This window comes from Hyperolius riggenbachi, chromosome 11, assembly GCF_040937935.1.
Source record: "Hyperolius riggenbachi isolate aHypRig1 chromosome 11, aHypRig1.pri, whole genome shotgun sequence".
Lineage (NCBI taxonomy): Eukaryota > Metazoa > Chordata > Amphibia > Anura > Hyperoliidae > Hyperolius > Hyperolius riggenbachi.
In genome coordinates, this window is record NC_090656.1 from 19,707,311 (window position 1) to 19,731,868 (window position 24,558).

The following is a 24,558-nucleotide window of genomic DNA, read 5'->3' on the forward strand; positions in this document are numbered from 1 at the left end:
TTATATTTGTCATCATGCAGCTGAAAAAAGGCTGCTATTTATTGTTATAATTTAGAAAATAGATTTTATTTCTGAAATCTTGTATTTTTAGTTTGGGTCCACTTTAACGCTGGAATGTCCCTGTGTGTGTAACATTGTTATAATGTGTACAGTGCTGTGTAATATGTTGGCACTTTGTAAATAGTTTATTGATCATTTTATTTCAGTTGGGCAGCTGAGTCAGTCGGCACACATGTCCCTCCAGCTGCCGTACAACGTCCTGGGATTGGGCCGCAGCGCTAACTTCCTGGATCATCTGTTTGTCGGAATCCCGCGACCGCCAGGAGAAAGGGTGAGTCCAGCTGACTAGTGTGTGTATTGTGTGTCTGTGGTGAGAGCTGTACCCGTACATCACAGTCATGTGCTCCTCATACTGTCAAATAGAATAGAGGTTCTCGAAGATATCACACATGGTGGGAGGGGCGCTGTACACATGCTAGTTTCTAAAGTTGGCCACTAACGGTCCAATTTCTAGCGAAAAATTGTTGGAGCGATCAGAAATTCTGATCGGATTGGTTGAAAATAATCTCCATTGATGGGTACAATTGATTACAAACGATTTTAAAAATAGTCATCCGATTTGATTTTGGTCAAACCAAAATTTTTATTTTCTTGTTGGTTGTTATAGACAGGAAGCAAAAATTGGTTCGTTGAGGGTGGAGTGAACGATTTTTCTTCCAATCAGAATTTCTTATTGCGCCAAAGATTTTTCACTAGAAATTGGACCATTAGTGGCCACCTTTTAATGAGAGGTGGTTTGACTGACTGCTGCGCCAAGAAAACACATAATTTTGTGTACTAGGGTTCACTTTCATAAGCATGTACTAAGTTTAGGCATCTAATGGTTTGTGCCCCCTAGTGTCTCTTTTGTGTCACTGATCTAGTGATTTTTCTTACCTGGCATCCAGTGGTATTTGTGCTCCTACTTCCTATAGCACCCATGTGAATCAACAATTGAAAGTAGAGGGCGGCAAGAGGCAGTTGCCCCACTTCAATTCCCTATCTCCCCTCCCTAGATTTGCGGCGCCGCTTCACTCACCTGCTCTCAGCTCTCTGGCGATTACATTGTGAGCCGCCCATCGAGCAGAAATAATGACTATTTGAACTTCCCTGCAGTGAAACCTTATCTCAAGCTGTCTCTCACTGTCTCTTGGCTGTTTAAAGGACAACTGAAGTAAGAGTGATATGGGGGCTGCCATATTTATTTCGTTTTAAGTAATACCAGTTGCCTGGCTGTCCTGCTGGTCCTCTGCCTCTAATACTTTTAGCCATAGACCCTGAACAAGCATGCAGCAGATCAGGTGTTTCTCACATTGTCAGATCTGACAAGATTAGCTGCATGCTTGTTTCTGGTGTAATTCATACACTACTGCAGCCAAAGAGATCAGCAGGGCTGCCAGGCAACTGGTATTTTTTAACAGGAAATAAATATGGCAGCCCCCATATCCCTCTCACTTCAGTTATCCTTTAAGTGCTTTAGAAAACAGGACTGTATTGGACTTAGTGGGTCGAATAGCTCAGAGAAGCTCTTTTGCGCAGATAACTGAATTTTTTTTTAACTCTTCCTGTACTGGAAAACAATGAGACTTTTTTCTTTGTTACTCATGTTCTATTTCTTAGCTGTACCACACATACAATTCATTATTTCATAAGTTTATTTTCACTTCAGGTTTGCTTTAAAGGAGTTATCAGGCAAATAGGAAAAAATCTGCTTTACTTACCTGGGGCTTTCTTCAGCCCCCAGCAGCCGACTGTCCCACGCTGTCGCCTCCGCTCCCTGCCGCTGTCCCGCTCTTGCCGCAGCAATGCATATTGGCTGGCTATCATGCTGATCCTCTGCCTTTAGTACATTTAGCCATAGATCCTGATCAAGCATGCAGCAAATCAGGTGCTCTGACTGAAGTCTGACCGGATTAACTGCATGCTTGTTTCAGACAAATAGATCAGCAGGATAGCCAGGAAACTGGTATTGTTTAAAGGAGCTATCAGGCAAATTGAAAAAAAAACAGGCACAGAACTACAACGTGGCGGTGATTGACAGCGGATGCTGGAGAGATATGTAGAGGGTACGCTTCCCTTACATCAGACTGACGGAAGTGGCGGGACCCGGTACCGGAGCTGCAGAAGACTGAGAATGGCGGCGTGGGAGCGATCCAAGCTGATGGGGCTGGAGGAAGCCCCAGGTATGTACACGTTTTTTTTTTCGGGAGTTCTGAGTCCCTTTAAAGTGAGTGTAAAGAAAATACTCTCCCACCCCAAAAAGAAGTCACATACTTACCTAAGGAGTGGGAAGGCTCTGGGACCTATAGAGCCTTCCCTGTCCTCTCTTGTACCCCTCGTTCCAGCTCTGTCACCCACATTTAATTTCGTGTCTCCAAGTGCTTCCGTAGACGGGGTGTACTTACAACACAGGTGACAGCGCCAGAACGAGGGGTACAGGAGAGGAGTGGGAAGACTCTATAGGATCCAGAGCTCTCCTTAGGTTAGTATCTGACTTTTTTTTCTGGCTTTACACTCACTTTAACCTCTTCCTGAAAAATGGGCGCTTCTAAACGTCATGTTTGAGCACCATTAGGCTCGGTTCACACTTGTTTAAAAAACGTATCCGTGGCTCTGTATTTTGGCCCGGACCAAAACCGGAGTCACAGATACCAATTTTTAAAATAGCGACCGTCTTCACACAATTTAAACAATGGATCCGCGGAATCCGGTTTGAAAAACTGAACGGAGAGTCTGGATTTGCAACATTTTCACAGAGCCCGGATACCCGTGTAGGCAAAGAAAGGCAATACAAAAAAATGGATCTCCCTCATAAAGGCTACTTTGCGCACAAAAACGGAGGGAGAACCGGGTTGCCTACTGCCTTCTCCTCCCCTCAACGTCATGTTTGTGGACCTCTTATCCCCCCCCCCATAGGTAGTATAATTGCCCCCAGGTAGCCTGCAGGGAGTAGCATCCAGGCTCCCCCCCCCCCCCCCCCTCAGCTGCGCTCCCCCTCCATCCATTTGCGCTAATGTAATCAGCACGAGCGGGGAAACCATACCTTCCTTCTCCTGCTTGCCGGGTGACTTCCTGCAATGCTGCCCACTGAAGTACAGAGGGCGGCATTGCAGAAAGTCACGCGGCGATCAGTGGAGCACAAGGAAGGAAGGTAATAGCTTCCCCGCTCACTGCTGATTACATTAGCACAAATAGCTGGAGGGGGGTACCCAGGTGAGGGAGGTGGGGTCTGACCCACCTCCCCACCTCTGTGCCTGCTTTCCCCCTCCAGCTCGTCCCCCATCCACAGCCAGGGCGGGGGGCACGTTTTCTTAAAACACAAACGGACTGGAAACGTATGCTGCTAAAGGGCAGCACGGATCTGTTTGCGTTCCGGTTTTTGAAAACCGGAAACCGGACCACGGATTGCATTCTGCAACTGTACCTAGTGTGGACTGAGCCTTATTGCAAATGCGAGGTTTACATAACTGTCCATTCTGCTGTAGTGCGCGCGCATGTAGACCCTTCAGCCTGTGGCAGGAAGTGGTTAAAATTGCGATGGCGTCACATGTTCAGATAGCAGCTTGATATTTTTCAGTACTTTCCTTAGTCATGGTGGCTTTGGCTGTCTTATACACACACTTACTCATTCATCATTACAGAGGACTAGCACTTGTTAATGAACCCTCGAAATGGACAGAAAGGAGAATAATTAATCGTGTTTGCATTGTAACAGCTGTATGACTGATGGTATGTGCAGGTCTGGAAGTTTCTAATCATTAGATTTTCCATTGTCATATTTTGATTTCTCCTTTCAGCAAATAAGGCGACAAGAATGGACGGCTATCATTCCGAATTCCCAGCTCATCGTCATTCCGTACCCCCACCAACAGCCTAAGAGGTAACCGTGACCGACAGATCGTTATTATGCTGTGATCGTTGCTGTTCTTGTCGGAATAACATCAAAATCTGATACAGACTAGTTAAAAAACATGGATAGCCAAGACCATCAAAACCGAAGCATTCAAGAACCGCATTTTCTGGATTTCTTCAGTTGATTTTCCATAAAAAAAATATATTATGTATTTATATACTGCTGCCATCTCCTGCAGCACATAACAGAGTACATAGGCATATCACTGGCTGTCCCTAGAGGAGCTTACAATCTAAACCTGCCATGGTCTGATGTCCTGCCATATTATTATATATTTATATAGCACTTGCATCTTATGCAGCACATTACAGAGTATAGTCATGTCACTGACTGTCCTCAGAGGAGCTAGCAATCTAATCCTGCCATAGTCTAATATCTTTGCCATATTATTATTGGAGTTCATTGCCACAGGAAGTAGTTATGGCAAATTCTATACCTGCAATAAAGTAGTTATGGCAAATTCTATACTTGGCAAATTCTATACCGGCATTTAAAGGGGGCTTAGATGCTTTCCTTGCGTTGAAAGACATCCATGGCTACAATTACTAGGTAATGCCTAATGAGGTTGATCCAGGGATTTTATCTGATTGCCATCTGGATTCGGGAAGGAATTTTTTCTGTGTTGGGGCTAATTGGACCATGCCTTGTAAGGGTTTTCCACTTTCCTCTGGATCAACAGGGGTATGTGAGGGAGCCGGCTGGTGTTGTACTTTGTTCTCTGGCTGAACTCGATGGACGCATGTCTTTTTTTCAACCCATATAACTATGTAACTCTAACTATGTAACTAAGTATTTAGCAATAAAATCTCATGCAGCACTTTACAGAGTACATAGCCATGCCACTGACTGTCCTCAGAGGAACTCACAATCTAATTCCTAACATAGTCATATTCAAATGCCTTTAAATATTATTATTATTATTATGTATTTATATAGCACTGACATCTTCTGCAGCACTTTACAGAGTACATAGTCATGTCACTGACGGCACTCAGGGGAGCTCACAATCTAATCCTACCATAGTCATAGTCCTATGTCCTACCATATTATCATTTCTATAGCACTGCAATTCGCAATCCAATCCCTATCATAGTTGACATATGTCCATTATAGTCTGGGGCCAATATAAGTAGAAGCCAGTTAACGTCTCTGTATGTTTTGGGAATGTGGGAGGAATCTGGAGTGCTTGGAGGAAACCCATACATTGTAATATTTAGCAGCCGTTCTCGCAAGGTTTTTTAATATCCTGGACTGCTCTGATGAAAACTGGTTATTGAATATGGGACAAGTACGGATGGGGCAGCGAAGCATGTAAACAGAGGGCCATAACCTCCATCGTGGGCTGCAGGGTCCGCACAGATTGGAGAGGTCCTTCAGGACTGTACAAGCGCTGCAGTAGGAATGTCGCCCTTTTCATCTATGGACGATATCAACAAGGCAAGGTTTTAAAGACCAAGAAAGTCCCTTGTCCCTCCTGCGGTTCTTGGGATGACTCCGCCATTGTTCACTTACATCTCTGAAGCCCCTGGCTCTTCTGTATCCCGCGGCCCCTCTGCTCTGCGGACACCGGCGCTTTCTCCCCACCATGTATCTTTCTTAATAAGCAGCCATTGATTTTCTCCTGCGTGTGGTCCAAGTTATTTTTGCATTGGGAAGAGAAGCCTGGAGACGGAGCTTGGACTATTGCCGGTGAATCTTTCATCTTCCGCCTGTCTGCGCGGGGAGCACTATTGTTTCAGAAACATGTTTTGGGTTGACTTGTTAGCGGAGGCAATTAAAACCAGAGATGTTGCCAGAGACCCAAACAAATCATGTGCTTCTTTATTTTTGGGAAAGAAAAGCATTCACTGAGCACAACACCTGTGCACCTGCCTATTCATGCAGTTATTTCATTAGCCAATCACATGGCAGCATTGCAATTCTAAAATCATGCAGAGACTGTTCAGGAACATTGGTTAATACTTATATGGAGCACCATATGCTTAGGATGTTAGCAGAGAAGGAAGGAGAAATAGGGCCCAGGACAAGTCAGTAATTTTGGCTGGCTCCCCCCCCCCCCCCCATAGTCTTTTTTAATAATCTAAGCTGGTTAAGGGGCCAGAGAAGGCAGCCTCCGGGCCCCTTGACACCCTTTAGGCCCCAGGCACCTAGGTTGGCTTGTGGATGATCCTTTTCTGGATCCCAGTGATAATGAACAGGTGTGGCAAAGAATATGGCAGCCTGGGTACTTCAAAAAACGCTGATCTCCTGGGATTCTCATGCACTACCATATTTGGAGTTCGCTCATCATAGTGTGAAAAACATCCAGAGTGGCAGCTCTGCAGAAGTTCGTTGGTCGTAATGGATCACTATAGCAACAGGTTTTGGGCAAGTCCATCTCCTCATGGGGGATTCTCTGGGTTTTCTTTGTTTTCAACAGCAGTTTAACTGCCAAAACTCACAATTCACAGCGCATCATACTTTGCTGGGTTCCCCTCCCTTCAGCTAAGGACAAAAAGCTGGGACCGCAATGGGGACAGGATCACTGAAACTGGAAGATGGGGAATGGAAAAAACATAGCCTGGTCTGATGAATCTGGAATTCTGCTGAGGCCACAGTATGCCTGTATTTGGGGACAACAACATGACTCCATGGAGCCAACCTGCCTCGTGTCAGCAGTCCAGGAGGAATGGTTTGGGATGTGGTGGAATGAGAGATTTATTTATGTACAGCTGACAAATCTGTATACAAATTGTGTGATGTCCTCAAGTCAGCATGAAGCAGAATCTCAAAGGATTGTTTCAAGCATCTTGTGGAATTCAGGTCATGAAAATCTGAGGCCTCTTTTGATGCAACCAGTACTTACTAATAGTATAGTGTTCCCAATAAAAGGAGGCCCTCCCCAGTATTAGTATAGTGTTCCTAATAAAGGGAGGCCCTACCCAATATTAGTATAGTGTTCCTTATAAAGGGAAGCCCTACCCAGTATTAGTATACTGTTCCTAATAAAGGGAGGCCCTACCCAGTATTAGTATAGTGTTCCTAATAAAGGGGGGCCCTACCCAGTATTAGTATAGTGTTCCTAATAAAGGGGGGCCCTACCCAGTATTAGTATAGTGTTCCTAATAAAGAGAGGCCCTTCCCATTATTAGTATAGTGTTCCTAATAAAGGGAAGCCCTACCCAATATTAGTATAGTGTTCCTTATAAAGGGAAGCCCTACCCAGTATTAGTATACTGTTCCTAATAAAGGGAGGCCCTACCCAGTATTAGTATAGTGTTCCTAATAAAGGGGGGCCCTACCCAGTATTAGTATAGTGTTCCTAATAAAGGGGGGCCCTACCCAGTATTAGTATAGTGTTCCTAATAAAGAGAGACCCTGCCCAGTATTAGTATAGTTTTCCTAATAAAGGGAGACCTCACCCAGTATTAGTATAGTTTTCCTAATAAAGGGAGGCCCTACCCAGTATTAGTATAGTGTTCCTAATAAAGGGAGGCTCTACCCAGTATTAGTATAGTGTTCCTAATAAAGGGATGCTCTACCCAGTATTAGTATAGTGTTCCTAATAAAGGGGGGCCCTACCCAGTATTAGTATAGTGTTCCTAATAAAGGGATGCTCTACCCAGTATTAGTATAGTGTTCCTAATAAAGGGAGGCCCTGCTCAGTATTAGTATAGTGTTCCTAATAAAGGGAGGCCCTACCCAGTATTAGTATAGTGTTCCTAATAAAGGGGGGCCCTACCCAGTATTAGTATAGTGTTCCTAATAAAGGGATGCTCTACCCAGTATTAGTATAGTGTTCCTAATAAAGGGGGGCCCTACCCAGTATTAGTATAGTTTTCCTAATAAAGGGATGCTCTACCCAGTATTAGTATAGTGTTCCTAATAAAGGGAGGCCCTGCTCAGTATTAGTATAGTGTTCCCAATAAAAGGAGGCCCTCCCCAGTATTAGTATAGTGTTCCTTATAAAGGGAAGCCCTACCCAGTATTAGTATAGTGTTCCTAATAAAGAGAGGCCCTGCCCAGTATTAGTATAGTTTTCCTAATAAAGGTAAGCCCTACCCAGTGTTAGTATAGTGTTCCTAATAAAGGGAGGCTCTACCCAGTATTAGTATAGTTTTCCTAATAAAGGGAGGCCCTACCCAGTATTAGTATAGTTTTCCTAATAAAGGGAGGCCCTACCCAGTATTAGTATAGTGTTCCTAATAAAGGGAGGCCCTTCCCAGTATTAGTATAGTTTTCCTAATAAAGGGAAGCCCTACCCAGTGTTAGTATAGTGTTCCTAATAAAGGGAGGCTCTACCCAGTATTAGTATAGTTTTCCTAATAAAGGGAGGCCCTACCCAGTATTAGTATAGTGTTCCTAATAAAGGGGGACCCTACCCAGTATTAGTATAGTGTTCCTAATAAAGGGAAGCCCTACCCAGTATTAGTATAGTGTTCCTAATAAAGGGAGGCTCTACCCAGTATTAGTATAGTTTTCCTAATAAAGGCAGGCCCTACCCAGTATTAGTATAGTGTTCCTAATAAAGGGAGGCCCTACCCAGTGCTAGTATAGTGTTCCCAATAAAGGGAGGCCCTGCCCAGTATTAGTATAGTGTTCCTAATAAAGGGGGGCCCTACCCAGTATTAGTATATATGATAATAGGCATTCATATAGAAGCCTGCCTATATAAGACTGTCCAGTTTCTGTGACTGTAGATGCACAGTAATTCCCCCCAGACATGGGACACCAGTGTAATCTCAGGCTGTGGGATGCTCAGCGATGTGTTTACACTGCGCTGGGCAGACATCAGAGCAATATGCTAGTCACACTCTGCCGTGTGAATGAAGTGTTTTCAGCCTGCTGGAAGCCGTGTAGGATAAGCGTGTCGTATATTGTTTTATCCCAGTCATATCGGGGGGGGGGGGGAAGGGGTGTGTGAGCGGCAGAGACGTGGGGGAGAATTGCACGCCGCCACGTATATACAGCGCAGAGCCGAGCGTGTGAAATGAATTCGCAGATACAGCCCTATCGCTGGACACATCTGGATTACACCCAACAACAGATGGCGGTGAGATTACACCTTCCCCGTTCCGGCAATCAGTGCAGAATGGCGAGCGGCGGCCTGGCATTGTGCGCACAGCTTTCCCACCATCTAATAAGCGCTTGTGGGAAATCTCTGGACAATAACTGCTTGGAATGACTCCGCGGCCGACCAGCGCAGCCACCTTGGTTATCGCAGCCTTTCTCTGGAGGCGACCGAGGCAGGGACAGCCGTGTGTTATACTTATGCAACATTTCCAGTAGTAAAAATACAGTTAAAAAAAATAGACTAAACTTAATGAGGAACTCCAGTGAAAATAATGTAATAAAAAAGTGCTTAATTTTTACAATAATTATGTATAAATGATTGTCAGTGTTTGCGCATTGTAAAATCTTTCCTCTCCCTGATTCACATTCAGACATTTATCACATGGTGACATTTTTACTGCTGGCAGGTGATATCATTGGAAGGAGATGCTTTTTGCTTTTTTGGCAGGTGGAAACAGCTGTTATTTCCCACAATGCAACGAGGCTCCCACAGTGTGATGTCAGGACCTCAGAGCTGTGTGGTGCTGACATCACACTGTGGGAGGGGTTTCACCACAATATTAGCCATACAGAGCCCCCTGATGATCTGTTTGAGAAAAGGAAAAGATTTATCATGGGAAAGGGGATATCAGCTACTGATTGGGATGACGTTCAATTCTTGGTTACGGTTTCTCTTTAAAAGACCATTATCGCAAAAAAAGTAGGCAGTTAAAATCTGACAGAATCGTTTTGGGCCAGTCCATTTCCTCATGGGGGATTTTCATGGTTTTCTTTGTTTTCAACAGCATTTTGTTGCAAAGTCTGACAAAGTAGTGTACAAGTGAGTAGGGAGGCCGGCTGGTATCTTACTATTTTGGCAGTTAAACTGCTGTTCAGGAAATGCTGTTGAAAACAAAGAAGACCCTGAGAATCCCCCATGATGAGACGGACTGGCCCAAAACCTGTCCGTTCTGTCAGATTTTAACTGCCTATGTTTTTTGAGATAGTGGTCCTTTAAACAAACCTGAAGTGAAAATTAAACTTATGATATAATGATTTATAAGTGCAGTACAGCTAAGAAATAGAACATTAGTAGCAAAAACAAAAATATCATATTTTTTTCCAGTACAGGAAATGCCCGTCAGATTTGATCATTATGAGTGAAAAGGCCGGATAGTGATGCCGAAAATCAAGTCATGTATTGGTAACTCTTAAAGTGGCTGCTGGGCTCTCTCTTCCTGTAGCCATGACTCTCAGCTGAGATTCCCCGCCCCAGATGAGCGATGCCCCGCCCACAGAAACACACATGTGACTCCGGGGGCGGATTATCGGCTTATTAGTCCCCCTCGTGTCACCAGCTATCTGGTAGATAGACCTAGGGCAGGCTGCAATCCATACGGTAGCCACACCTCCCTAGCAACTGACAGCCAATGGATAAGCACCATGGGCATAACAATCACCCCGGCAACCCTTGCCACCGCAGGGGGGGCCCTCCTCCTCCCCAATTGCAAGTGCAGCCAATTAGCAAAAATAAAAACCTTTCCCGTTTGCTCCCAAAAAAAGTCCCTGCCAATTCCTCCCGCCATGCAGAGTAGAAAGTAGCGGGAGAGTGTGGCATTTTTTATTTTTATTTTCTGCTTCCAGACGCTGCCTCACTGCAGAACACTGCTGCCATTCGCCGGCTCCCAATCACGTGACCCTCATGGGGTTCAGGGACCCATGCTATCATTTTTGCAGGGGGGCCCTATTAAGTCTAGTTACGACTCTGCAGTCAATATGGAGGCATGACAACAGTGGGTATAGTTAACACCGCCCACCAATGATGTCACACTTGTCCTTGCTGGAGGTTCTGGATGGGGCAATGGTCCTGTGTGCATATAAGTGACAGGACCAATGGCCAATCCAGAACACACTGTATGTAGACGCACTGTATGTAGTGTGCATTAAACATGGTAACATAAAAATTCCATAGATTACATTTTAACATTTACACTACAACAGTGAGTTGCTGAGCAGTGCATTTCAACTCGTTGGGAGTGATTAAAACTCCTAGAAATGCATGCTATGCGAGTTTCGGCACATGGATCAGACAGATAAGCCCAGCTGAATCAGCTGGTTTCTTTTCCCTCTACGTCACTTCTAAGTGGTCTGACAATGCAGTAAAACGCATAGAAATGCATGGAAATGCACAAAGAAATGCGTAAAAACCCACTGACAAATGAATGCGTTTTTAATGCATTTCAAAGCATTTACCAGTGTAAATGAGCCCTTATTGATCCAGAGCTTTCCTGCTGAGTCACTTTTTTTCCCCACTGGTGGTTACCTTAGTATCCGCTACCGCGTACAGATCCCCCGAACTTCCTGGTTGGGGTGGTCGCGGTTGACTACGCATGCGCTGCTCGGTGCAGCGCGTCCTTGATTGCACGGCCAGGAGCCTTCTGCGCATGCACACTACAACACAACTACTTTTTGCGCCTGCGCAGAGCACTCCTGGCCGCGCAATCAAGGACGTGTGTCACTGGGAAGTGCCTGCGCAGTCAGCCGTGACCACCTCATCCAGATAGTAAGTTCGGGGGATTGGTACGCAGTAGTTGTGTCATAGTGCGCATGCACCGAGCACTCCTGGCCACGTAATCAAGGACGTGCCTCGCTGGGAAGTGCCTGCGCAGTCAGCCGTGACCAGCTCATCCAGATAGTAAGTTCGGAGGATTAGTACGCAGTAGTTGTGTCATAGTGCGCATGCACAGAGCACTCCCAGTCGTGGTTGCGCGAACATGGACGCGCATCGCTAGGCAGGGCCTGCAAAGCAGCCGTGACCACCCAATCCAGGAAGTAAGTTTGGGGTATTGGTATGCAGTAGTTGTGACGTAGTGCGCATGCACAGAGCGATCACGCCCGCATATGCATGATCCAGGATGCGCACGCTGTTGGGCATCGCCTGCGCAGCAGCCGTGACCAACCCATCCAGGGAGTAAGTTCGGGGAATTGGTACGTGGTAATGAAGGGGGATGGAGGAGATCGGGGGTGTGGTGGGCATGAGGAGAGCCCACTACACATGCCTGCTAACCCGGTTTTTAAACAGTTTTTGTGCTAAGGTATGCTTCAAGGTGTACAGTTTACAGTGGATCCGAGGTGAACTTTTACTTATTGCAGAATTGTGTTCCTTTCCTATTGTTTATAGGGCATTCCTCAAGCCAAATACTTTTTTGTTTTTATACTCTAATTCCCTATAAACTAAATAAACCACGCCCACAGGTTTTCAGAGAGCCTTGGCAGTAGCAAGGGCTCATGGAAGCTCAGTCTGGGCAGGAGGGGGGGGGGGGGTGTATTACTAGCCAGAGATTTCAGAGTCAGAGGGAGGAGGAGGGGGTATTAGGTTTTTTTGCTCAAGATGCAGATAAGCCTGCCTCTGTGTAATGTTTACAAACAACATGGCTGCTGTCATTGTATCACAGGAAGACATAATCATATTCTATTAAAGCTGTTTGCAGCTAGATTTGCTGTGTAAACTATCTAAACTTTAGATAAGATATATAGACAAGTTACTTGTTATAGTTAGTTTTTCATCTCGGATCCTCTTTAAGGCAGTACAGTTTTCACCCGTAAGGATCAGTACTGGATCCCTAAAGCGCCAGCTCTGTCCTCGCCAAGATATTGCTTGATGATCGCAGATCTGCAGAACTTTCCTCGCTTAAATCTTGCCAAGTACAAGCTGCGATATTCTGCAGAGCAACCACAATGGAGACGCAAAACAAATTATATTTGACCTCTGGAATTCAAACATTCTGCAAATTGTTTTAATTATTATAATTAACCAACGCCCACGCGCACACACACAAAACAGAGAGAGTAGGTCGCTAATAATAATGATTTGTGTCGTTTTTCGTGCCAAAAAGGAGACCTTCGCGGGTCTTGTACGAAAGCGCCGACAGCAAACAACGACGTTTTCTAAAGACTAAATTATGGGGCCTTTTTGTAGGCTCTACGCTAAAACTTTCTGGGGAAGTTTACAAACTAATGTTTATATTATTATTGTATCATTTTTATATACGCTAGTTAAAAATATATATAAACAAACGGCTCTGGATTTTGCTCGATGTTTTGTATGTGCATATAAAACGGTCATCCCAGAGTGTTTTTATCAGGCTGGGAGATGGGCGGGTCTAAATCTACGTACACACATACCACAACGATCGTCGTCGTGAACGCCGAACGATCTTTTAATTGGCGAAAGAACGACCTAAGTAAAGTTAGTTTTTAAAGGTGTTTAACGATCTGATTGTTTAACGAACGATCCGGAACAACGTCACATACTGTACCGATCTCATACTGAACGATCCGGAACAACGTCACGTACTGAAACGACATCATAGCAAGTTCCGCCCGCACGTAACGAACGGTTCAAAACGTACGTTACACTGTAAAACTAACGTTACGTATATTACATTACAGTACGAGATTTCATACTGTAGTTATGTAGGTAGAGCATTTACATAATATAGCGTTGACAAAACATACAAAAATACACTCTGTCCTGTTAAAATGACAATTATGGTATAATCATGTAGCAATTAACGTGTCACAGGACACATTCGTAGAACGAACGTTACATCACGAAAAGCAACTGTTGCGCTTGCGCATAAAAATGGTTCTATGGAGATATAATTAAATGCGCATGTCAAGCCTAGTACGAACGACCGTTTTCTAACAATGTAATACTTTTGCAAACGATCATCGTTTAAAAAAATCCACCAAGGCAGATCTTTCGTTTTTAACGATATAGCTCGTCCATCGTTTGACTTAATGATCATTGGAGGTTTTTTTAAACGATCGTCGTTTGAAATGATCGGGGAATGATTGTTTCAAATGACTATAGTCGCATGTGTGTACGCAGGGCCGGCCCGCTCATGAGGCGGGGTGAAACGTTTGCCTCAGGCGGCAAACTTCTAGGGGCGGCACCCACCCGTCCGTGGGTGCGGGGGGGCCGGCCGCAGAGCCGGAGGGGTAGCGGGCAGGACGGGGGTATTGGGCCTAGCGGTGGGGAGGGGGGTCGGACCCCCCCTCCCTCGCCTGGGTACCCCTCCCTCGCCTGGGTCCCCCGATCTGCGCTCCCCTCCAGCTGTAATAGGAAGCAGCCGATGCCCAATCGTAAGAGGCAGGGAGGACTCACCTTATCCGCGTTCCAGCGTGCGCTCCACTGACGTCACTTCCTGCATCGCCGTCCACTTACAATACAGTGGGCGGCGATGCAGGAAGTGACGTCAGTGGAGCGCACGCTGGAACGCGGATAAGGGGAGTCCTCCCTGCCCGTGCCTCTTACTATTGGGCATCGGCAGCTTCCTATTACAGCTGGAGGGGAGTGCAGATCGGGGGACCCAGGCGAGCCCTCCCCACCGCTGGGCCCAATACCCCCGTCCTGCCCGCTACCCCTCTGGCGGGGGGGGGGGGGGGGGCGGCGGCGGCAATTTTTTTTATAAATTTGCCTCAGGCGGCAAAAAGTCTAGGGCCGGCCCTGTGTGTACCTACCTTAAGTTTGCAGCCAGCCGATTGATTAATGCAGGTATTGAAAATAAGTAAAATAACGAAATTCTTCACTGGCTGCTAATTGAAATGGAAGGATCATTTTTAATAGCGTTGCATTATAAAATAATTTGCGTATCGTCAGTTTATGTATATGGACCTTTATAATGAATGTGAAATCTCAATTATACAACACGCCTCCTCATTAGTAATATAATCAGGTTTCATTATTGATTTTTGACCTTCCATTGTTTACATGCAGCAGGTAGCACAGATGCCCTTTTACTGTACAAGGGTCACTTCCCATTTTGTGTGGTAAATATTTTTACTCTACCTTTATATATCGTTCTATCCTTCGGTTCTTGACTGTTACTCCTGCCAAACACTGTTGCTCCACTCTCAAGAGCAAAGTGGAACAGGGCAGTAGTAGCAGAGCAGGAAGTGGGTGGGGAGACATATGGGGCGGAGTTGGAGTGTTTGGCGGGAGCATAGTGGAGTAGGGAAGCAGTAGCAGAGCAGGAAGTGGCTGGGAAGGCATGAAGGTGGAGTTAGCAGAGAAGGGAGTGGCTGAGAAGACATATGAAGGTGGAGTTGGGGTATTTAGCAGGAGCAGAATGGAGCAAGGAAGCAGTAGAGCAGGAAGTGGCTGGAAAGACATATGAAGGTGGAGTTGGGGTGTTTAGCAGGGGAAGAGTAAAGCAGGGAAGCAGCAGCAGAGCATGAAGTGGTTGGGAAGACATATAAAGGTGTAGTTAGCAGGAGCAGAGTGGAGCAGGGAAGTAGCAGCAGAACAGGAAGTGGCTGGGAAGACATATGAAGGTGGACTTAGCAGGAGCAGAGTAGAGCAAGGCAGCAGCAGAGCAGGAAGTGGCTGGGAAGACATATGGAGGTGGAGTTAGCAGGAGCAGAGTGGAGCAGGGCAGCAGCAGCAGAGCAGGAAGTGGCTGGGAAGACATATGGAGGTGGAGTTAGCAGGAGCAGAGTGGAGCAGGGAAGCAGCAGCAGAGCAGGAAGTGGTTGGGAAGACATATAAAGGTGGAGTTAGCAGGAGCAGAGGGGAGCAGAGAAGTAGCAGCAGAGCAGGAAGTGTCTGGGAAGACATATGAAGGTGGAGTTAGCATGAGCAGAGTAGAGCAGGGAAGCAGCAGCAAAGCAGGAAGTGGCTGGGAAGACATATGGAGGTGGGGTTAGCAGGAGCAGAGTAGAGCAGGGCAGCAGAGCAGGAAGTGGCTAAGAAGACATATGGAGGTAGAGTTAGCAGGAGCAGAGTGGAGCAGGGAAGCAGCAGCAGAGCAGGAAGTGGCTGGGAAGACATGGAGGTGGGGTTAGCAGGAGCAGAGTAGAGCAGGGAAGCAGCAGCAGAGCAGGAAGTGGCTGGGAAGACATGGAGGTGGGGTTAGCAGGAGCAGAGTGGAGCAGGGCAGCAGCATCAGAGCAGGAAGTGGCTGGGAAGACATATGGAGGTGGAGTTAGCAGGAGCAGAGTGGAGCAGGGAAGCAGCAGCAGAGCAGAAAGTGGCTGGGAAGACATATGAAGGTGGAGTTAGCAGGAGCAGGGAAGCAGTTATAGCAGCAGGAAGGTGCTAATGTGCAGAAATAAGGTTTGGAGGTTACCGCAGTGTTAAATCCAGTTTCAGAAGCCAAAAAGGTAGATTTAGTGGCATAATTATTGATATTTTGGAGCATGGATGTAAAATCTTCTTAATCTTTTTGAGTTAGTTTGTATGGGAGAGAAGGTAGTTATTGTTCTCTGCGACCCAGAACCCAGTAAACGTGTGCATTAATCAGAGTATATAAATAGGCACACGTGTGGGCCCGGGCTTCTCACAAACCCATTTATTTCCCCTCTCTGCGCTTGTTCCTGTGCCAGCCGGTCACTGCAGCTCCTGGAAAGCTTTCAGCTGCAGAATGTGAACACGGCTCGGCAACAATGGCCGGCTGCTCCTTTGTGCCGGAACCCGCAGGTAAATTAATGTCAAGCAAAAGGAGCCGGCTGCGCTCCAATCTCGCCAAGCGGAGAGCGACAGCGTGGCCAGGAGAGGCAGATATGTGGGTCATTTGTCACGCTATCGTTTTCTATTCACTATAATTGCAGTCGGCAGGAAAATCAGATCGTGGTGGTAAATGAAATGATTCTCTGCCGGACCGATCAGCGTCCGCGCAGCGGGGAGCGCCGGCGGCAGGACCGCACTGGGCTTATTGGGGGGGCGCTAAATTAATCACATTGCTTATTACGTGCTTCCAGGGATGGAGACTTTTTTTTTTTCAAAGAGGACCCGAGGCGGATATAGATTATAGGACACCGAGCCATGTTCTCTGCCCAATGACATGCCTCTGCGTCCTGGTGCCATTGCCAGTATACCCCTGGGCTCTGCTGTACCCCCCCCCCCCCCCCCCCGCCCAAATTAGCGATAGGCTAGCAGCAATCTGATTGTCGCTAGCCTCCTGTTTACCTCCAGCTGTCAATCACTCTGCTCCCCTCGCCTCCCCCGCATTGCTCCCCCGCCTCCACCAACCTGCTCCCCGCCTCTGTCACCTCACTCCTCCTCCCCCTCCAACCGGCAGCTAAGCCGTGACCCAGGAAGTAAGGCGAGAGCGCTAACCACTACGTCACCGTGCTAAATACACATGTCTATCTCATAATGTCACTTGTCACCTCGGATGTCCTTTAAGAGGGCTTTCATGCTTTCCTTGCATTGAAAGACACCCATGGTTATAATTACTAGGTAATTACTGGGGGTGTTGATCCAGGGATTTTATCTGAAGTCGGGAAGGAATTTTTTTTTCCCTTTTGGGGCTAATTTGACCATACCTTGTAAGGGTTTTTTGCCTTCCTCTGGATCAACAGGGATTTGTGAAGGGTGCAGGCTAGTGCTGTGCCATGTTTTCTGGTTGAACTCAATGGACGTATGTCTTTTTTTAATCCCAAATAACTACTGTATGTGCGCCAATATCAAATAATCCAAATAAGTCGGCCATGTGCAGCAGAGAAGTCATAGGGCTGTATGTCCGCTCTGGATCATGGCCTTAATTTTGAGGGGGAAGCCAATTAACTTATCTGTATGTTTTTGGGGTGTGGGAGGAAACCGAAGTACTCGGAGGAATCCCATACCAACACGGGGATAGCATACAAACTCCATGCATATAGTGAACAGCGATGTAAGGCGAAAATGCTATCCACTACACCACTTTGCCATCCTCTAAATCTAAACAGTTTGCCCTTTTTTGAGTTTAGCCGTTAGCCATCGACCAGAACCGACAGGTTTTGTGTCAGTCCATCTCCTCATGGGGGATTCTCAGGGTTTTCTTTGTTTTCAACAGCATTTCCTGAACAGCAGTTTAACTGCCAAAATAGTTAGATACCAGGCAGCCTGCCTACTCTCTTGCACACTATTTTGTCAGTTAGACTTATCAACTGCTGTTCAGGAAATGCGGAGAATCCCCCATGAGGAGATGTACTGGCCCAAAACCTGTCAGTCCTGTCACATTTTAACTGCCTACTTCGCGAAGATAGTGGTCCTTTAATTCTTTCATATAACTTGATATTATTTGAATACTTATTAAAACAATATATCGCTCTACTAACAGGCCTGTAAGTGATGTGTAGATTTTGAGTTAGTAAAGGAAAGACTGTATGTCTATACACTGTATGTGTATAATTTTATATGCTGAAGACATAAGGATATATTTTTTGCTGCAGTGTACAGTAGGAAATTCATTATGTTCTGTGCTGTACATTACATAAATTGCAAGGCATTCATCTCCTGCTCTTCACAGACACTTAAGTCCGATGTAGCAGAGATCTTTTTAGATAGCACTACAGTATTTATTGATCTACTCTAGAGGAATGATAGAGATTCTGCTGTCTGGGCTAACATTATATTCAGCTCTTGTTAGGAAAAAAAAACACACTCTCCAGTTTTACATCTGTACATCACAAGAGAATGTTTCTTACCTTGTCTCAGGCTTGTTACCTTAGTTATATCCACAGAGCCAGCCACACACACACAAAGCTTAGTACTCTAGCCAACACAACTCATATTGGATTTGCCAGATTTCTGATTAGTGCAGGTGTGATTCTCTTTCAAAGTCCCTGTGGTGTCTGCAGGAAGAGGGGACTTACTGGGCTGCCCACTATGTTAGACAGTGATAGAAACAACAGCTTTTCTTTTTTGAACAATACAGTGTCGCTGTTTTGAGATTCCAGACTCTTGAAGGGGATGCACAGCAGGCTGTAAACTGAAATAGATGCATCTATTTTAATAACATTAAACTTCAAGATGACAACACTGATGCATGTCATAGAAAAGTGAAATTTCCCTTTAAATGTTCCTTAGCACATATCTAGAAAATAGAACCAGAACATAATCTCACCCTTGCTTTACTTCTCTTCTCCTCTGTTTCTCTCCCTCCTCCCCCTTTCTCTTTCTCTTCCACCTCTCTTTCTCTCTTCCCCCTCTCTCTCTCCTCTCCCCCTTTCTCTCTCTCCTCTCCCCCTCTCTTCCCCTTTCTCTCTCTCCTCCCCCCTCTCTCTCTTCCCTCTCTCTCTCCTCCCCCCCTCTCTCTCTCCTCCCCCCCCTCTCTCCCCCCCTCTCTCTCTCCTCCCCGCCTCTCTCTCCTCCCCCCTCTCTCTCCTCCCCGCCTCTCTCTCCTCCCCCCTCTCTATCTCCTCCCCCTCTCTCTCCTATTCCCCCCTCTCTCTCTCCTCCCCGCCTCTCTCTCTCCTCCCCCCTCTCTCTCCTCCCCCCTCTCTCTCCTCCCTCCTCTCTCTCTCCTCCCCGCCTCTCTCTCTCCTCCCCCCTCTCTCTCTCCTCCCCGCCTCTCTCTCCCCTCCCCCCCTCTCTCTCCTCCCCGCCTCTCTCTCTCCTCCCCGCCTCTCTCTCTCCTCCCCCCTCTCTCTCCTCCCCCCTCTCTCTCTCCTCCCCCTCTCTCTCTCCTCCCCCTCTCTCTCATATTCCCCTCTCTCTCTCTCCTCCCCTCTCTCTCCAGCTTTCTCATTTTCACTTTCCATTTCTCCTCCCCTTTCTGTACTACAAGAATTCCCAACATGCTCCCGTTCTTTCTTTCCACTCTCTCTCTCCTTGGTCTCTTTCGCTCTCTCTGCCCTCTTTCGCTCTCTCTGCCCTCTTTCTCTCTCTTTCTCTCCACTCCCTGTCCTTCCCCCTTTTACCCCTTTTCTCTCTATATATCACTCTCTCTCCCTTCTTCTGTCCTTCACCTCCCGGGCGGTATGGAAGAGCCAGAGTCGTCCAGGGATAAATAGCTGAAAACGGTATGGACGAGTCAGGCTCGTCCAGCAGTTGTAAGGCAGAGTTTCATTTTTCGCATTAAAATTTGCATTGATATGCAAATTCTTGTGTGCTCAGGAAACCTGCATGTGAAAATTTGACCATGAATTTTAATGTCAACAATACATATGAAAAACTGCACATTTTCCTCCAAAAACCTGGAGAGAGGGGGACATTGTGGCCTGGCAGAAAGGGAAAATTATATGTATTTTTACATATGATTTTGTATGTAAAACTTCTATTATACTCAATGTATACTAGACTCTTGCTTGACACATGCTGGCAAGTTACAGGCAAACATTTCATAAGAATGAATTGAACCACTTTTTGCTCAGAAATCCAGCAGAAATTGAATGTGCCCCTCTTCCCCCCCCCCCCCCCCCCCCCCATCCTTCCTCCGTACCCATTTTTTCTCCCTCTCTATTTATCTCTCTCTCCTTTTTCTCTTCCTGGCTCTCTGAACCTCTCTCCTACTCCCCCTTCCTTCCGGGAATACCACAGCAGTGTTACGTTCTGTAATGAAAGTGATCTTGTTTCATTAGTTAGATGGATTGTGAGTCATTGCCATATGTTCTTTCTCCACAGCTGGAGTGCCAAGCTCTATCTGACCCCCAGTAACATCGTCCTGCTGACGGCCATCGCCCTCATTGGGGTGTGTGTGTTCATCCTGGTAATCATCGGCATTCTGCACTGGCAGGAGAAGGTAAGACCTGTGCGGAGGGCATTCGCTGCCACCTGCTTCACAGCCAAGCATTGTGATCTAACCTAACCTGCAGTGCTCCAGTTACTAGAGGAATTCCCAGCATGCTCTGCTGGTCATGTGACACATCACTGCCACCTGCTTCACAGCCAAGCATTGGGGTCTAACCTAACCTGCAGTGCTCCAGTTACTACAGGAATTCCCAGCATGCTCTGCTGGTCATGTGACACATCACTGCCACCTGCTTCACAGCCAAGCATTGTGGTCTAACCTAACCTGCAGTGCTCCAGTTACTACAGGAATTCCCAGCATGCTCTGCAGGTCATGTGACACATCACTGCCACCTGCTTCACAGCCAAGCATTGTGGTCTAACCTAACCTGCAGTGCTCCAGTTACTACATGAATTCCCAGCATGCTCTGCAGGTCATGTGACACATCACTGCCAATTTACAAAATGGCTGTCTGCTTTTGTGTGATTAATTGCACTAAAGAATGATAAGAAGATCCATTACGGTTTTCCCATGTTGTGTTAATGTTCTCGTTGAGTTCATGAACAATCTGAAGTCTTCCATATCTTGAACTGAATCCCCAACCACAATTTTAGTTTTAAAGAGAACCTGTAACAAAAAAAAACTGAAGTAGCCGAGCCCGATCGTATCCGCTGTTCTGCGCACTCTCCACTCACATGTCCCGCCCCCGCTCAGCCCCTCGATTCACAGCCCAGAGGTCGGTAGGTGCAGATAAGAGACTATCTCCCAATTCTGCCTAGAAACAGGGAGAATTTTCATTGGTCCACCATGAAGCAATGAGAATTTTTCCTGTTCCTAAGGATTCCCATTGGTATTTTGCAGCTAAGTGGAGATCCCCATGTTTCTCCCGACCACTGGGCTGTGTACGAGGGACTGAGCGGCCATCTGCGGGCGAAGTGGATGTGGCTACTAGCCTAGTGAGAACGGACACTGTCCATTCTCACAGGCTTGCATTGCATACATTTTCCCATCTGGTCTGGGAAAATGTTCAAAGTATGGACCCTGGGTTCCGCTTACAGCAATGCTGTAAGCAGATACGTTTCTTTTACCAAGTGAAGGCGGGTCCTATTTTTAACATTAAAGCGGATCCGAGATGAAAAACGAACTATAACAAGCAACTTGTCTATATATCTTATCTAAAGTTTAGATGGTTTACACAGCAAATCTAGCTGCAAACAGTTTTAATAGAATATGATTATTTCTTCCTGTGATACAATGACAGCAGCCATGTTGTTTGTATACATTACACAGAGGCAGGCTTATCTGTGTCTTGAGCCATCAGCCTAATCCCCTCTCCTCCTCCCCTCTGCCTCTGAAATCAATGGCTAGTAACACCTCCCCCTCCTCCTGCCCAGACTGAGCTCCCATGAGCCCTTGCTACTGCCAAGGCTCTCTGAAACCCTGTGGGCGAGGCTTTTTTAGTTTATAGGGAATTAGAGTATTAAAACAAAAACAAAAAAGTATTTGGCTTGAGGAATGCCCTATAAACAATAGGAAAGGAACACAATTATGCAATGTGTAAAAGTTCACCTCGGATCCACTTTAAAGAGGAAATCCAGCCTAAACAAACATACTGTCATGAAGTTACATTAGTTATGTTAATTACAATAGATAGGTAATATAATCTCTTACCCACACTGTTTTAAAAGAACAGGCAAATGTTTGATTTCATGAGGGCAGCCATCTTTTTGGTTGAAAGGAGGTGACAGGGAGCATGAGACACAGTTTCAACTGTCCTGTATGCTGATCACCCTTCCCAGTTGCTAGGCAACGTGAATAACAACATAGGAAATCCCATCATGCTTTGCACAGCATCAGGGAAAGACCGCCCGGCAGTTTTCTTTGATGGGTGGAGCTTAGCTAAAAATGCAGCTAAAAATGATGCTTTGGTAAAAAAAAAAAACAAAGTTCTGATGCTGTGAAACTGTTAAAGAAACACCAAGCCTTTTCAATTCTGCTGAGTAGATTTTTAGTCCGGAGGTTCACTTTAAGGTCTGTTTCCTACGCTAAGCAGAGCTTAAAAACGTCCCAAACGGGTATGTTTTTTTAAGCAAGTGTGGTGCAGCCCTAATTTATTTGCCTTTGACCTTTTCCAAAATGATTGACACATCTGTCGTACAAGAGACATGGAGGCTGCCATTGCTGACAGCTACTGAATATTCAATATTTCCGACTGTCATGCTAATCTTACCTGAATCGCTCTCGTGAAACAAGATCAGTAATGTCGGGAGAATGTCCGCTCACTGATCTGCTTTCTAATACCAGATGATTGATGTAAAAAGTACTATAGACCATAAGGATTACCATAGGGGGTCTCCCATTTCATGCAGGGCGGCCCAACAGGCAGCGCTGGTAGGACAATTTACAGTAGACTTCATGCTGAAATCTATTGGAAATCTGCAGTGTGTGGGCAGGTAATGTATCCCCCTGTGCTCAGATTCGATCACAGGGGATCTATCTGATTGCCAGAACAGGAATGTGATTTAGGAGGAAGTCAACAGCAGCAGTCAGGTCAAGGCTTCCTTCACACAAGGCTCAAGCAAGACGAGCGTCCAATGTCATCTGTTCCCATATATCTTCCTCATGCTCACAGGCGGCTGCATCCATTCTCATGGGCCATGGGGTGGTTTGCATGCAAAGTATATTATACTAGACACTTGCGCCACGGTGAGGCAAACCTCCGGGCAAGTGACCTAACCTAAATTTAAAACCTCAGGAGCAGCTAAGCAAAAAAAATGTGTAACTTACATTTGGTTGAACAGCGAGGAGAACGCCAGCGCGTACCACTAAGGCTGCATCCGAAATGACCACCAGCTCAGTGTGCAGCACCTAAATAGATTTTCTGCACACTTTGCATTCAATTCAGATGCAAATCATATGCAAATCTGCTACTACTTATTTTGCAAACAGGAAACTCAGGAGGAGGGGCTGGGAGCAGCTAACCTGACAGTCACATAGTTACAAAATTAAGAAAAGGTGGGGGGAAAGGCTGCGCGTCCCTAAACACATGTTGCAATTGAATGGTTAATCGCACAGGCATACACCGCCTCTGCTAGACTGAAAAATGCATGCCCTGCATCCAAGACAAGTGCTAACATTTATTAAACTAGGAGGTACTTTAGCTTCCAATATGGTTTGCATGCAAAGTATATTATACTAGACACTTGCGCCACGGTGAGGCAAACCTCCGGGCAAGTGACCTAACCTAAATTTAAAACCGTGGAAGCAGCTAAGCAAAAAAAAAAATGTGTAACTCACCGTGGCGCAAGTGTCTAGTATAATATACTTTGCATGCAAACCATATTGGAAGCTAAAGTTCCGCCTAGTTTAATAAATGTTATCACTTGACTTGGATGCAGGGCATGCATTTTTTAGTCTGGCAAAGGCGGTGTATGCCTGTGCGATTAACCATTCAATTTCAACATGTGTTCAGGAATGCGCAGCCTTTCCCCCCACCTTTCCTTAACTTTGTAACTATGTGACTGTCAGGTTAGCTGTCCCAGTCCCTCCTCCTGAGTTTCCTGTTTGCATGATAAGTAGTAGCAGATTTGCATATGATTTGCATCTCAATTGAATGCGAAGTGTGCAGAGAGTCTATATAGGTGCTACACACTGAGCTGGTGGTCATTTCAGATGCAGCCTTAGTGGTATGCGCTGGCCTTCTCCATAAATCAAAGCACACAGAATACCCAAGAAGCTCAGGGTAACTTAGAACCACTAGGAAAGTATAGAGGACTAAAAGAGACCAAAAAGCCCTCCTACTAAAGGTATTCTGTTTTACAGGTCCCAAGTCCTATCCCATAGAGCCATATCAGTCCCTGCCATGCACTAATGAGGACCAATAGCCCGAAACAGGCCGTCTGCATGTTGGGTTGATGTGACTCTTTAGAATGTATAAGCTATACACTTGCTAGACACCAGTGGTTCTGGATGCAAGCCTGGCTTCAGAGGCATGAAGAGATCATTTGCATATTCAGTAGTGATGCATTGTGGGAAACCACAGTCGCTCACTTAAACCTGAATTATTGCAAATACTTT

At 46.0% G+C, this 24,558-nt stretch overlaps 1 protein-coding gene across 1 annotated transcript in view; it reads left to right on the forward strand.

Annotated features, from left to right (window-relative positions):
- The window catches only part of ITFG1 (integrin alpha FG-GAP repeat containing 1), a 383,915-nt gene that overhangs the window by 352,129 nt on the left and 7,228 nt on the right, over positions 1–24,558 (forward strand). Inside the window, exons 15-17 of the mRNA XM_068261311.1 lie at positions 207–331; positions 3,837–3,919; positions 20,376–20,493. Of these exons, the coding sequence (XP_068117412.1) occupies positions 207–331; positions 3,837–3,919; positions 20,376–20,493 (326 nt within the window). The remainder of the gene's footprint in view (positions 1–206; positions 332–3,836; positions 3,920–20,375; positions 20,494–24,558) is intronic.